This window comes from Lepidothrix coronata, unplaced genomic scaffold (assembly GCF_001604755.1).
Source record: "Lepidothrix coronata isolate B3197 unplaced genomic scaffold, Lepidothrix_coronata-1.0 Scaffold218, whole genome shotgun sequence".
Taxonomy (NCBI): Eukaryota; Metazoa; Chordata; class Aves; order Passeriformes; family Pipridae; genus Lepidothrix; species Lepidothrix coronata.
Window position 1 is genome coordinate 417,738 of NW_016690398.1, and position 16,101 is coordinate 433,838.

General features: G+C 44.0%; 1 protein-coding gene across 2 annotated transcripts in view; it reads left to right on the forward strand.

Annotated features, from left to right (window-relative positions):
* GOLIM4 (golgi integral membrane protein 4) overlaps positions 1 to 3,804 on the forward strand; it is a 30,139-nt gene extending 26,335 nt beyond the window's left edge. For both annotated transcript variants that reach the window (XM_017833606.1, XM_017833607.1), the window contains 2 exons: positions 1,545 to 1,625; positions 1,957 to 3,804. In XM_017833606.1, the coding sequence (XP_017689095.1) occupies positions 1,545 to 1,625; positions 1,957 to 2,118 (243 nt within the window). In that variant the 3' untranslated portion in view covers positions 2,119 to 3,804. The remainder of the gene's footprint in view (positions 1 to 1,544; positions 1,626 to 1,956) is intronic.
* Positions 3,805 to 16,101: the final 12,297 nt, after the last annotated feature.

Consider the following 16,101-nt stretch of genomic DNA (forward strand, 5'->3'; position numbering starts at 1 on the left):
ACATTCAGCCTTGGTATCCTTTATAACTGCAGCATGAACCCAAGTCACTTTGTCTGACTTCAACAAACCTGGAAAGCTTTTGCCATTACTCTGCTGTCCCCTTCTGGATACATTCAGGGTTTCTCATGCAATCCATCAGTCTTACATGCCACACAGTGTTAATTGGGCAATAATTGAAAAGATTAAGCCAATCACAACACAAGAAAAAATTCCTGGAAACCTCAAGGTCACAGAAAACCTCATTAATGTCTAATCACACACTGCCGTTCTGGGCAAACTGCTTCCTTGGCCACTCACTCACTCTTTAGCTCTGACTTTGATTTATTGGTGCTCCTCCTGAGCAATCCAAGCTATTTGCAGGCAGGAGCCACCCTGCAGGCCCTCAACAGCTACCTGATTCATTCCTGCTCTCTGCTTCACACATAATGCTGTACAAAAAGCAGTGAATCAGCTGCTCCTTACTCCCTCCTGGGGAGCACTTTGTCTGGATTAGCTGGGATGCACTCAGCATTCACCAGTTCAGAATACTGTTCCTGACATCAAACCAGCTCATTAGGAACTGGGAATGATTGGCTTCTGGCATCTCCTTTTTGGCTAACAGGAAGCAATTCAGTACATGGGCTATGCCCAGTGTGCTTACTGAAGTAGTAAAGTGTGAGCAGGGATTGAGTGAGCAATCCAGAGAGACATAAGATGCTGTAAGGGGGATTAATTTCTTTAGTAGATTCACTCAAATATTACACATTGCTCCTGAAATCTTTCCCTCAAAGTGATCCTGATGTGAGGGGTGCATCTTACCCAGCTTGCAGGACACTGTTTGGAGCAGATAACAGGATCCTCCAAAAGAAAATCAGGTTTACTGCAAAAAGCATTCCTCTTTCATATTTGCACCTAATGTGGAAAGTGGGACATGGAATTGAGGGAGAGTGCTGACAGAAGAGAAACAAGTGAGAGATCCAAGAGCTGATCATCTGGGAAACAGATTCAGCATGACTTGCTCTCTCCGAGGATAGCATTGGAAGAGATTGTTCTTTGCTCCCAATCCCCCACTTGCTCCTTTGTGGTTTTCCAGGAGCAGCTGGCAGAAGGATCCCTCAAATTCTGGGAGAGCATGGCCAAAGTTACCATTAAATACCTGCATTGCATGCCAAAACTGAAATAGTTCTGGGAGTCCACAGTGGGGTGGGAGTGTCAGTAATGACTCTTTTGGTGTATCATGACACAACACTCCTACTATGAAAGACAAGCAGAAAATAATATCTCTGTAAAGTTAAAGCATGGGATGGAAGGCTAAATGTGTGAGGTGATGATGAGAGGGTCTGTGAGAATTGTAGTTGAAAGTTAGATGCTCTCAGAGGGAGTGAGTTTGCTGATTGTTGGATGTTTATGGGTTTTTTATCCTCCTTTAACCTCTCCATGCCCTCTCCTCCCTCCTTTAAAATCTCCATTCTGCAAAAGCAGTGCTGTGAAAATGTGCACAGTTATGCCACAGGCCACTTTCTAAAAGGAAATTAAACCATGGAGAACATCTCTGTGCTTTGTAGGTCCAGGAAGATTTGACTGAAGAGAAAAAACGAGAACTGGAACACAACGCTGAGGAGCCATATGGTGAAAACGAGGAAAATGTAAGTCCTGGGCAAACCCACAGGTTTGGGGACATGATCAAACCCTGAACACAACTGTGAGCACGTCACAGGGATCTTACATAATTGCTGCAGCTTGCTTTAATCATAGACCTGAAATTTTTATGCCATCCCAACTTCATTTTGCTCATCCTTCCACCTCCACAGCAGTTCTTGCTGCCTGGAGGCCTTGGAAAATCTTCTCCTGTTCCTGTCCATCAGCTCTCACAGCTCCAGCTGACAGTTATTTCACTGCCCTAAAATAAACTATAAGGGAACTGGCACTGAGTATCTGTGTGTAATTTTTCCTGTTCTTTTTTTTCCCCCCAATCAGGCAGATGAAAAGAATAACAGAGGGACAGACCAAGAGCAAGAAATGCAAGAAGAGAACAACCAGAAAGAAGTTCATGAAGACAATTATGAGGAGGAAGAAGAGGAGGAGGAGGAGGAAGGCAGAGCTGTTGCAGCAAAATCTCGTAGACGAGGGGAGATGTAGTCCCTGCATTTTTCTTTTTCAGGACACAAATTCCTGTTGTGGTTTGGTTTATTTTTTTTTTTTTAAAGAACTTTTTTTTAGGATATTTAATTTCCAAAAAAAAAAAAAAAAGCTTGTGTTTTACACTTTTTACTTTTCTATTAGGTGCCCATATGTTTATATGAATACGGTATTTTGATACTCTAGATTAGGATTTCTTTTCTATTCCAGCTGTACATAAACAGACATCCTCGAGGTTTAATTTTCTCTAATTCTGGGCATGGTTTATAGAGGCCATTTTGGATACATTTTCACCTTGTCCAGGTCTGACAGGGTTGTTTGGTGTAATTTCAGACACATTCAACACTGAAGGAATATTTCTAGTGCCTAAATCCAGTTGACTTTAGTCACTCCAGCTCATTGTCTTCCGTGGCAGGATTTATCCTGACTAAGGGCTGGTTATTCCTTGTAACCTCACGAGGACAAGCACAGGCTGAGCTGTTTGCAGGACCAGGCCTTTTCTAGGTGCAGAACAGTTATAAAATATGCAAGCTCTACAAAGCCTTCAGAATGCAGCCAGGTTAACAGCTGTTAATTTTGGCAGCTGTTTATATACACTTCAATTATGCATTTATTTTAATGAGCATACCCAGGTACCTCAATTACACGCACTGCCTGGCAGCTCATGCAGATGGGGGTGTGCTGGAGGAGCTGGGAACCCATTTAGACTTGAAGCTCCATTATGCCAAATCACAACACTACAGCTGTCACAGGGATGAAGATTTACAGCAGCAACAATTTCGTTGTCCTTGTTAATATATGAAATATTTGACCGGAGAACTATGATTGTGTTGTCTCAGTGCCCCGTTTTCTGGAGCCTGCAGAGAGTAACTGAGCTGACATGATTGGTGCAAGATGTTGAACTAAGGCCTTTTTACCTTCTTTTACTTATTTATTTTTTGAAGTCTGTGCTGGGAGGATTTCTGTGTGCCCTGGTGTGAGAATCAGACTCGAGACAAACCCCACAGAAGTTGTTTTGCCCAGCAAACACCTCCAGCACTGCATGTGGAAACCTGAGGGTGGGGGGGACAACACAAAAACTGTGCCTTGGTGTAGGCTATGAACATAATCACAGTGCATGAATCTATACAATATTTGTATTGGTACAGACACTAGTTATTTAATATATGTTAAAGGAGAATGGGAATCTGGATTTCCCAGGCTGTGCCCCATTGCTGGAAATGAGGCCCAGGGGAGCTCCCCAAAGTGTGTGTTAATATATAAAACGAAGGATTGGGGGTTTTCCCCTTTTTTAATAATGATACATAGCAATGTTTTTAGTTTTAACTTTTTATATGAATGTAATTTAATTCATTTTTCTACTAACTCAATTATATTAAGTTTTATAGTTGGTTTCCATTCTTTGCAATTTTCCTAAATGTCCCCAACCCAGTGCTTACGTTTCACAGGAAGATTTTTGTCAACAAGTATTTTGGGTTTTCTAGTTACCATAAATAAGATTTACCTTATGTATAAAAAAGTTTACATGAGACTGTAAAATGTATAATATGTACATAATCTTCAGAATACAATTATTTTGGTAAATTGGCCTGTATTTTTAATGTCACGGTTGCAGTATTTAATTATTTGAGGCATAATAAAACTTGACTGCAGTCAATAAACTAGGACATAGTTACTGATCTTGCACAAGTGTGAGGTTTTGTGTTAGTTTTCCTAACAGTGTGTTTGTATTCCATTTTAATAGAGCAAGTAGGGACAGGCAGGGAAAGAGCTGGAGCTCTTCAGGGGAGTGGTATTTTCAGGGGAGTGGAGCCTTTATATTAATGGATACAGCAGTACCCATGGAGATGTGAAAAACAGACTGTCTGCAGTGCAGAGAAAGCCACTCCAAAGCCACCTGCAGGTACAAACTATCCCCCAGCACAGCATCTTCCCAATAAGCTGCTTCTTACTCCTTTCCAATTGCTTCAGCAGTTTGCTGGCTGTGGGTGAAATTAAAGAGCTGCTCACAGGTCCCAGTGTCCCAGGGCACAAAGCAGGTTTATTAAGCAGCTTTGGTGATATTCTGTTGGATATCATCCACTTGGGTAACAGGTGGCTCCAGCAAGAGAGACAAAACCCTGCCCAGGACGAGAATAAGGGCTCCCCCTGTGCTGGACCAGCCCGTGTTCCCCACAGATGGATGGTCACTTCAGCAAGCACAATAAGTGCACATCAGATGTGAACAGGCCAAGAAAGTCTTCACAATAACCTGTTCTGTGCTTGATCAAGGGCCTGTTCACTGCAGACAAGAGTTACTTGATTGAAGATCAACTTCATGAGTGAGACATGAGGCTCAAAACCTGTGTGGCACCTCCACAGCACACCTTGGCCACCACTCCATCAGTTCTGGGGCTTTCCCACACTCCCCAGCCAGCTTTGCTCCCTGCCAGCAGCTCAGAGCTCAGAGATGCAGGACTCAAACCCCAATTCCAATATTTTTGCAAAGTCTCTTGGGGGACCTTGCACAGCTGCCTGCTCTGGGCTCCCCCTGGAGTCATTCCGACCCCTGTGCCTGACAAGGGTCACTTAGTGCCAGACCCACTGGGCCCATTGGGTGCTTGAGCTGGTGATGAGAAGGGGGACCCACGTGTCAGGTCCTCATTGCCCAAGGATCCCTGGAATTCAGGGAATGCCAAATGCTTTGCTAAATCAAGAAATTAATGAGCTTATGTGACCTAAAAATAAATTGGAGATGTCCCACAGCTCCAGCCCTGGCACACAGAATGAACAGCAGAGGGAAATGCTCTGTCTCAGTTTTCCAGCTCATAGAGTGTGACTCCCAGCATGACACTGTGGTTTAGGACTAATGAGAGTCACACACCAATGGAGTGAAAGTTGGAATTCAAAGGGAAAAGTTACATCACTCTGGGATTTGGCAGCCCAAGACAGCCATGGGCACACCATGACCAGGGCTGACATCCACTCATCAAAATATTGGAGACAGTTCAGGAAACAGGGTGAGACCAATGGGAAAACTCAGCTTATGGAAAGAAAGTTCATGCTCCAGACAGCTCAGGAAAGACTTGGCTGAGAACTCACAGAGGCAGCCACCCAGTGAGACAGAAGCCCTCAGCCTCCCAGTAAACACAAAACAAAACCCCACAATAAAACTCAGGCCAGAAATACACCATGTTTAGTAATTAAGTTAATTACTCACTGCAGCAATTTATTTAAAGGCTGTGATGAATTTGTGATCACGACACATCTTTGACAAGTCTTTCTAATTCAAACCCAGCTAGGGCATTGTGATAGAGTCCTGCCTATGGTAGATTGAAAGGTCAGTCAGGAGGATGATAAGAGGCATAAATACACAACACAATGACATTCAATGAATAAAACCCAATGGAATTAATTCTGCAGGTCAGGAAATGCTCCAGCGGATCAGATCCAGTGCTGTGGCTCCACAGCTCACCTCAGTTAAAATGCTGTTCCTTGCTGTGTTATCTTTAACAGCGAACAGCAAACTGGCTGTGGTTCAGAGCACAGCCCACAGATACACTTGGCACTGAGAACAAATTAGGTCCTGACAAGTTTTATCCACTTTTGCCGCAGGTTTTCCCTGCGAAGGAGCCGCAGGGCACTCCCTGCTCAAAACGACCTTCACTCGGCTGTTCAAGTCTGAGCACGTAAAACATGTTTACAGAGCACACGGAGCTTCTTCCTCTGCTACAGCCAGAAATAAATGTTTATTGTTACATTACCCAGAATATTTGCAGGGTGAGGGGAACGAGAAGCCCAAAGCTGTGCATCCAGAGCAAGATAAAGAGCTGTCTTCAGTACAGCTGACACATCATCAGCCCTCAAACAGGTTTCCCTTTCACAGTTCTTACTGGTTCAAACGCAGAATTATTCATGATTTTCTCGGCATCATCACATTTAAAGGGAATAAAGAACAAAATGATTTTGTCATATCTACTAATAAACTCTTTTTAAAATGTTTTCTTTGAATTTCAGTGTATTAAAGGTATTTATCAGCTCTGTTACAGTCAGAGACTCAGCTGATGAGCCTGGCAACAGCTTCACGTTGCTCACATGCTGGAATGCACCAAGGAAAGTTCAAGGTGCATTGACATCAATAACCTCTGATTGCTTGAAACACAATCATTGCCCTATAATAAACTTTTCATTCTCAAAGCTGCTTCTACCTGCAGATCACGAGTCATTTTATGAAAGTGTTTAGACCCTGTCTTAGGGAGAGGCACCGAGGGAAGGCAGCACAGGGGATTTTAACAAGGTTTTTGAGAGGAAGCCTGGGAACAGAGACCAGATTGGGCCTGAGTTTAGCCCTAGAGTCCTGCTGAGCCTTCTGATCACAGTCATCAATATATAAAACTCTATCTTCTGCATGTTTTCAACCACACAGCGGATGGTTTCATCAGTTCAAAAAATATTTTGCAGCAGAATTTTGCCCTGGGGCTGATCTCTCACTGTTTTAGTTTCCATCCCTCGTGTGTACAAGCTCCTGACCTTCCCTTGCCTCACCTCTGAGGTCACCCGGCGCCTGTGTGTTTCCTCAGCTCCAGATCTACATTTCCACTGCACAAATTAATGCTCTGCCAAAGTTTCAGAGGTGGCAAAACTATCAGGATGTTTTTTCTTCATCGTAAGTGCTGCATCTGTCAGCCACATACGTGACCACAGGGGCACAAAATGCCTTGGACACACTCCTGGTGCCCTGGAAGCTGCAGTAACAGCCCCTTCAGGGAATGCCCATCACGGAGCTAACAGGCTGGAAAAGCTGTCACAGAGTTGCCTTTAGTGCACATATGAGCTTAACTATGAATTGAAGCAGATAAAAAAAGGTGAGCTTTAATGAAAGGTTAAACCTCACAGGGAATTTTATCCATGACCTTATGTCAAGGGAACAAAAAAAATAAGAAAGAAAGCTCTAGGTGACATTTTGGAAAAGACAGAATCCTTAATTAACGACCAAATGCTATTGTTAGAAGAAAATAGTCAGAGTTCTGTAAAAATGAGATTATGAAATTAAATCACAGACCTTGTGAATCCCACTGGTGTCAAAGAGAATGGAAAGAGCTGTGGTTTGTCCCTAACCTGTAGAAAGCTTGATCTTTCCCAGCAGGAGCTGCAAAGTACCTCTGTAAAGTAGTAATTGTGGTGAAAAGCCCAGGTCAACCCTGTGTAAGATACTCCTGGTTGCAGGACCCCGAGCTGCTTGTGCACAGCAGATATTCCAATGGAATATTAGCAGCCCTCCCATGTTACAAGGATTTACAGGAATATTCTGGTCATTTGCTGTGACAGGTGAGAAACACAACAGCTCCTGTGCATGAAGCTGAGAGGGCTTAACATACATATATATGTATTATAATGGGTACAAATTGAAAAATGGTAAATTTAGGTTAGATATGGAAGGAATTCTTCCCTGTGAGGGTGGGGAGGCCCTGGCNGCCTCCATAAAGTGGCATTTTTCCTTCTAAAGGTGCTGCCTTGGGATAATTTTGCCCAGAGCCAAAGCAGCTGCCACCAGGTCACATTCCAGGGAACCCTGCAGAAGTTCCCTGCCTGTTTCTTTGGACACACAAACCCCATCTGGTGTGAGCAGTGGGGTTTGTAACCTCCTCACTGCCTCAGAAAGCCCCAGATTTCATCCCAGTGAATGCAGGCAAGGAAAACACAGAGAAACAAGGAAACAAGACTTCAGAACTCCAGGAAGGCTTTGGTTTGTTTGGTTCCTTCTGGGTAGGGAGGTAAAGGACATTCCCATTTGTATCACCAAGCCCATATTCAATAATTCTTCAAGGCAAGACATACATTTAACTGTCAGAGACAGAAAATGGTAAACCTGGAGTGAATTTCCCCCATTCCTCACAATATTTGGGCCCATCTGGGTTTCATCTCCTGCAAAGCATCACCACAAATGGATTGCTGCATCATTCCTTTTTATACAAACCATTCATAACGTTCTCCAAAAATGACAGATTGCTCCCTTCCTCGCTCTCACCAACAGGCAGCAAGCACACTGACAGCCAAAGTAATGCAATACCTAATAAGAGGATTAAGTAGAGAGGAATTCTAGTTAATATTGTATTAGCAATGGCTGATACCTTCCCTGCCCATTCTAACTCCCTCACAGGATACAATGTCCACGCTTGTAAGGGAAGCTTATTGACATCTGATCAGTCAATAAATCTGTTCTTGTTTTTTAATGACCCCAAGAGCTGGTTCCACACGCTCACATCATCTTACCAACAATTTACCCTCATAAATTAATAACTGCCTTTAGGGCCTTTTAAACCCTAGAACCTGTTTTAGCTCCTTTTCAGTAATTTTCATCTAATTGCAAGTCAAGTCTTGGGGCAGAGCAGGATTAAACCTCACCAGCCCCAACAGAGCTTCGAGGAACCAATAACAGAGAGGCAGAGACATGAGGCTCCTCCTGTGCACAACCAATCCAACACCTACAAACAGCAGGAAAAACCTTCTCAAAGAATCTGTGAGTCAGGACATCAGATTTTTGTCCAAGGTGATTAGAGGGACGGAGCATCTCTGCTGTGAGGAAGGACTGGGAAAATTGGGATTGCTCAACCTGGAGAAGCAAAGTCTTGGTGTGACCTAATTGTGTCCTTCCAGTAGCTGAAGGAGTAACAAGAAAGATGGAGAGAGACTATTTACAAGAGCCTGGAGTGACAGGACAGGGGGGAATGGATCCAAACTAAAAAAGGGTAGGGATAGATGGGATATTAGGAAAAATTCTTCCCTGTGAGGGTGGGGAGGCCCTGGCACAGGTTGCCCAGAGAAGCTGTGGATGCCCCATCCCTGGAAGTGTCCAAGGCCAGGTTGGACGGGGCTTGGAGCAACCTGGGCTAGTGGAAGGTGTCCCTGCCCTTGGCAGGGGGGTGGAATGAAATGAGATTTAAGGTCCCTTCCAACCCTAGGATAAGTAAATTCAGCACCAGCCATCGTGCTGGAAAACCACCAGGAATCAGAGGATGTGGAAGGGAGCAGGGAATGTGAGCAGGAGTGGAAGAACTGGAGATATAACCACAGTTACTGTGCAAGAAGAGGAATGAAGGACATGAACCCCAAGACAGCAGATTTCACTGGCTCCAGTGTCCACGGAGCACTTTGTGTTACCTTGAAATGACACAGGTTTTGTCCCTGCCCATGTTAGGGGAGTGGAATGAGATGAACTTTCAGGTCCCTTCCTACCCAAACCATCCTAGGATTCTATGGATAGGAATACATAGATGTACAGAAATATAGATTATTACATCAAGAAATAGTTTGTGCAGAATTGTATCGACTGAAGCTTGGGCAAGACTCTCGTAGATGAGCTCAGTTCTGAATTTCCACAACCTCCTGCAACCCAAGTTAGTCCTTTAGGAATACCTGCATCCCACTGGGCTCTCCCACCGAGGAGCAGTAACTTTATGTGGCACAGAAGAGCCAACTGCACCCCTTGGGCTTCCACATAAGATGTGGAAATAGTTCCCCTCCTTGTTTTACTGCCATGCCAGATGGTCGTGTCAGTGGATCGATCTGCTTGTAAAATTAGGGGATGTGGTGCAACAATGAAAAGTGTTGAGATGTTTCCCATCTCAAGATCAATATTTTGATGAGTTTTAAAATAAATTTGTCGAAAATGATGCTGTGACTGAAGAAAATCTTTGTAGAAGTGTTATATTTCACAGTGACAAATCTGCAAAGCCGCAAACCGCGTTATTCCTGAAAAGACATTGAGATTTATTCCGGAGAAAGCATCTTGGGAATTAGAATACTGGACAAGCTGATACCTATCCTTCTTCAGTTTCAAAATAGAGAGGCTATTCATTGGCTTTTCTCATTGGTGTTTTTGTACAGAGGTTCAGAACCCCAGCCAGGAGACATATCCAAAGCCCAAAAAAATGAAGAGTTCCTGGGGGTTATTTGGGGGTTCTGTTACAAAGCAAAGGGACCCGGTGCAAGTATGAGGAAAGAATATGCCACAGCTTCCAGCCTGCTTCCATTTCCATATTGATTTGGACTGTACTGTAATTAGCAGCTCACAGGTTATTGTACGTGGTGGTTCCACACTGTCAGACATTCCCTCCGGGCTTGTCCTCGCAGCAAACACCATTAAATTTGCAATTTACCTCAGTGCCTGCTGCATTCCCCATCCAAACCTTCCTGTCACATTGCTTCAGCTGCACAGAGTTACCTAAATGCAACACAGGGCACAGTTCTGTCCTTCCTTACCCTGTTTTATTTATTCCATTTAGGTTTCCTGCCTTTAACAGTTGTTCTGGATTTCCACTTCACGTGAATCCTCCCAGATGGCACTGATACCTCAGGTCTTCTCCTTACATGCTAAACTGCTTTATTGAGCCTCTTGGATTTAAACCTTTTACAGAAAATGTCACCATTAAATTAACCTAAACTCCAAACTCGAGCTGCAGGTGTGTAACCCACCTTGTTAGAGCAGCATCTGCATTACAGGAATTACAATCGGTGTCATGAGGGGCAAAGAGAGGAAGGAAGGGGGCACTTCCATCTTGTTGGATAGCAAAGGTTTCCCATCTCAAACTATCAAATGTAGCAGTGTGGAAAAAGAAGAGGAGATTATTTGACATTCCCCTGTGTCTCAGGAAACTGCGAAAGATTCATGAATATTTCAAAGAGCCCTGGCTTTTCAGAAAGGTGCCTTAAATCTCTTTGGTGTGCAACAGCTGTGCTGTTTTTCATACCAGGTACAGCACCACAGATGCATAGATTAGGCTCCACCATGAATTTACTCTGTTTTAAGCATCAGGGGAAAAAATAAAATAAAAATAACTTTTTTTCTTCTTTTTCCTATGGGACAGTCCCGGACCCTGCTCAGTTGGTTCGTGTGAACACAGAGCTATTTTCACACCCTGCTAATTCTTTTGGAAATCAATATTTTCTAAGCCAGATGCGGTCATACAGGACTTTTTCATCCTGCACTGGCTCTTCCTCTGTTCCCAGGCAGCTGCACTTTCTGTACTGTCTCCTGTAGAAAGCAGCATTCAGCTCAGGTGAAAGTACAGAAGCAGCTTCCAGTTTTCACAAGTTTTGTTTCCTCGCCTCCATAAAGTGGCATTTTTCCTTCTAAAGGTGCTGCCTTGGGATAATTTTGCCCAGAGCCAAAGCAGCTGCCACCAGGTCACATTCCAGGGAACCCTGCAGAAGTTCCCTGCCTGTTTCTTTGGACACACAAACCCCATCTGGTGTGAGCAGTGGGGTTTGTAACCTCCTCACTGCCTCAGAAAGCCCCAGATTTCATCCCAGTGAATGCAGGCAAGGAAAACACAGAGAAACAAGGAAACAAGACTTCAGAACTCCAGGAAGGCTTTGGTTTGTTTGGTTCCTTCTGGGTAGGGAGGTAAAGGACATTCCCATTTGTATCACCAAGCCCATATTCAATAATTCTTCAAGGCAAGACATACATTTAACTGTCAGAGACAGAAAATGGTAAACCTGGAGTGAATTTCCCCCATTCCTCACAATATTTGGGCCCATCTGGGTTTCATCTCCTGCAAAGCATCACCACAAATGGATTGCTGCATCATTCCTTTTTATACAAACCATTCATAACGTTCTCCAAAAATGACAGATTGCTCCCTTCCTCGCTCTCACCAACAGGCAGCAAGCACACTGACAGCCAAAGTAATGCAATACCTAATAAGAGGATTAAGTAGAGAGGAATTCTAGTTAATATTGTATTAGCAATGGCTGATACCTTCCCTGCCCATTCTAACTCCCTCACAGGATACAATGTCCACGCTTGTAAGGGAAGCTTATTGACATCTGATCAGTCAATAAATCTGTTCTTGTTTTTTAATGACCCCAAGAGCTGGTTCCACACGCTCACATCATCTTACCAACAATTTACCCTCATAAATTAATAACTGCCTTTAGGGCCTTTTAAACCCTAGAACCTGTTTTAGCTCCTTTTCAGTAATTTTCATCTAATTGCAAGTCAAGTCTTGGGGCAGAGCAGGATTAAACCTCACCAGCCCCAACAGAGCTTCGAGGAACCAATAACAGAGAGGCAGAGACATGAGGCTCCTCCTGTGCACAACCAATCCAACACCTACAAACAGCAGGAAAAACCTTCTCAAAGAATCTGTGAGTCAGGACATCAGATTTTTGTCCAAGGTGATTAGAGGGACGGAGCATCTCTGCTGTGAGGAAGGACTGGGAAAATTGGGATTGCTCAACCTGGAGAAGCAAAGTCTTGGTGTGACCTAATTGTGTCCTTCCAGTAGCTGAAGGAGTAACAAGAAAGATGGAGAGAGACTATTTACAAGAGCCTGGAGTGACAGGACAGGGGGGAATGGATCCAAACTAAAAAAGGGTAGGGATAGATGGGATATTAGGAAAAATTCTTCCCTGTGAGGGTGGGGAGGCCCTGGCACAGGTTGCCCAGAGAAGCTGTGGCTGCCCCATTCCTGGAAGTGTCCAAGGCATGTGAACTCAAACCCACTTACTCCAAATCATAGAATGGCCTGGGTTGGAAGAGACCTTAAAGATCATGTCATTCCCACCCCCCTGCCATGGGAAAGAACATCTTCCCATTTTCAGCCTTCACACTCCCAGGTTACTCAGAGCTCCATCCAACCTGGCCTTACACACTGTGTAAACAGGGAGGGTGGCACTTTGTTATCATACAAAGACCTGATCAATAGGAATGTATTAAAGATTCATACACTAGTGTATTAAAGCATCCATGCCATGATAATGTCTCCCATTTAAATACTATAAAAAGCTCAGTGGGCTCTTCACTGAGCCATTAAGTGAGTGATAGCCAAATTGGAAATGTCCAAGAGAAAAGGAGCAGAATTACACTCTGCTATGAAACACCAGGCAGCTCCCATAAAAATCAATGGGACTGCACAGCAGTAAATTGCTGGGGAGATGAGCTTTATTTCATGGCTCATAAGTGAGCATGAATCTCTAACAACCTGTCAGCCCTGACAGCTGTGCCTCTGCAAAGAACTGCCTTCTCCAGGACGACCTCTGTCCCCTGGACCTGCCCCTCTCCCATCACACCCACGGGCTGGGGAATCAGCAGGGGCTGGGATATCCCCACGTGGTGCTTGATATACTGGGAGGTGGCAGGAAGCCTCTCAGGACTTATCCCACCAAAACCTGCCGAGATGCTGGAGAGACTGACTGAGCTGTGCAAACACCTCCTGAGACTGTGGGCTTTACTTTTGTGTGTTCTGCTCTCTCTGCCTGAGGATCTTCTGCTTCAAGCAGACAAGTTACTCACTAATAATGTTATCACTGCACTTTAAAGGAGGCACTGAGAGAGAAAGCAGCCTGCCTGAAAACTAACAGAGAAATCTCTGACAAGGCTACAAATGGAAACGGGAGCAGGGCTCCCACAGGCCTTGAAATTCTGTCTTGATCCAGGGCCTAAGCAGAGCGGGAAGCTGCAGTGTTGCTACTTGGGTTTATGGTAGGAAAATTGGTAAGGCATGGCAGTCATCAAATCAGATTGGCAGCAACTGTGGTGCCACAAAATACACGACAAGAGGAGAAGATAGAGATGTCAGACGTGGACTGTGGTGACTGTGTTGCGCTTGCTGAACTGGGAGGGCTGAATTTGGGGGAAATGCAGGTTAATATGCAGGATGTCCTGCAAACAGGAGCAGCTTTGCTACTCCCTTAGCTCCATGGAAGAACCTCTACCTCTCCTTGTATGCCAGAAACACTGCAAGGGCCAATAAATTATCTCTTTTTGAAAAGATTCCCATCCAAATAACTTGTTTTGATGCTGGCTGGTCACTTGGGAGCACAGTGCCAGCTCAAGAGTCAACAAGAGCCAACAAGGGATCTACACAAATCAGTACTTTGTGGCCTTATCTAGAGATAAAGGTCTATGGGAACAATAGATAAAAATCAAATAGATTACATAAGTCCCTGAGGTTGTGGAAGAAAAAAACAGACCCAGATTTAACCACTGCTCCCTACTTTTTATCTGACAGTGAAAAGCACGAACTCCTAAAACTCTGAGATGACAAACCAGCCTGAAAACAGAATGTATTTTCCCTCAAGCCAAGTTCTTCACCTTATCCTCTCCCCAGACTCTGCACTTGCCTTCAGCTCCCCCTTCAAGCTGCCAACCTCCTCACACAACCCACGCCAGGCAGGCACTTCCAGCTCTCTCTGCCTAATCTTTCAACTATTTTCTTTTTCCATAGTGTTTTTTTTTTCCCCTTGATGATTTCCTATTATCCTCCTAAAGGCTTTTGAATCTGTTTTCCCAGCTCATCCAGCACAATACATTAGCAGGAATTAAATTAGCTGTCAAAGGGCTAATAGACTTGTTCCTTCAGGGGCTAAATTAGTAATATCCAACTTTATCTGGAAGGGGGAAGGTTTAAAAATTCTTCCAACAGGTTTTGGTCCTCATTAGATACACTGGAGCCTATTTACAGCAGCCACTCAAGAGAGCATAAGAATCAGCTGCTCAGCACAGATGGCCTTGAACTAAAGGTCAGAGAAAAGAGCATAAAAATGTGGAAATACTTTAAAACTATTCCTGCAGACGGTGGTTGCTGGCTGGAGTTACCCTTCTGGATATGTTTCACTGCCTTTGAAATGCTTTCTCAGTGTTACTGAATGCAATTTCATTTTACAAGTGGTTTTTTTTGCTGTTTGGCTTTGCTGTGTGTTTTAAGTGGGATTTCTGGTATCTCTCAAGAAAGGAAAAAAAAATATTTGCTTCATTGTGAAAGGATTAGGAAGTATGGACAGCTGAATTAGCTGAGATGTTGTGCAATATTAAAGCAGCCTATATTCAATGTCATACAATAAAAACTTAATAACAAAAGCTCTCAAAAACAGACTATGAGACTATTTTTCCTTGTATATCCTGATCCCCACTGGCAGGTGAGTGGATGAAAAAGCTATACTGGACACTATTCCACCTAGGAAAAATGCTGGAAAAACACCTGTTGTGTAAAGCCCCTTTCTGTTTATCCACTGATATCTGAGCAAATCTGAGTCTCTAATTACTGTGACATTTCTGCCTAAATGCTGCTCTCAAATCCCAGCCTGGTGCTGCACTTTGGACAGTTATTACCAACACTCTCATTAATACAGAGGTTATATGGAGACAGATCCCTGGAATAACTGATACTGATCCTCAAACATTTGTGAGACCCATGAGTTTGTGGTGCAATCTGGGCAAAGGAGCCCTTTGGGTGCAGGATCTTACCTGGGCGAGGCTGGTCCAGGTGACCTCCAGAAGGGTCTGTTCCAGCCCAAACTATCCCATAAGGTCATGTCCATCAGGATCTCTCTATCCAAGCATCAAAACTGAGCTGCCTGTCCTGACCACCACAATGTATTCCAGCAATAAGACACACCTGGGAGGCAGGAGATCAGCCCCAGCTGCCCTGGGCAATGAAAAGTGATGCTTCATCACAGCATGAGTGCAAACAAGCAGCAACAGGGGCTCTTTGTTAGCACTCCCCAAAAGCAAGGAGTGAAAATACTGATAGGGCTTGATTTGGAGTGGAAATTAGTGGGGTGGAATTTAAATTTCACAACTTTTTAGGAAAAAAATGGTTAAACAATGCACAACATCAACAGCCTGTGACAGACATGTAGGGTGCTCTGAGAGTGCTCATCTCTAGTGTTGGTTGGGAGCCAAATCTCTGCACAGAAACAGCATATTGTGAGTCGAAAAGGAACCTTTAAAATGAACGCCTAGTTGATTTTAAGAAGCACCATAACAAGGGGATTTTATCCTTTTGGAAATATTACGAAACAGAATTCTTTGAGGCCTCCAGGAAGTGCTGAAGAATAATTTGCACAGCCCAAAAAATTAGCACAAAGATGAAAAAAGGCACTTTAAAGCAAACCCTAAAGCCAGCTCCCTCAGGTGGGCTCTTTCAGGCATGTTGGGTACGACTTACAGAAAAACTCACCAGCCAAGAGACTCACAATGGCTTAAGGAAGAAAGAG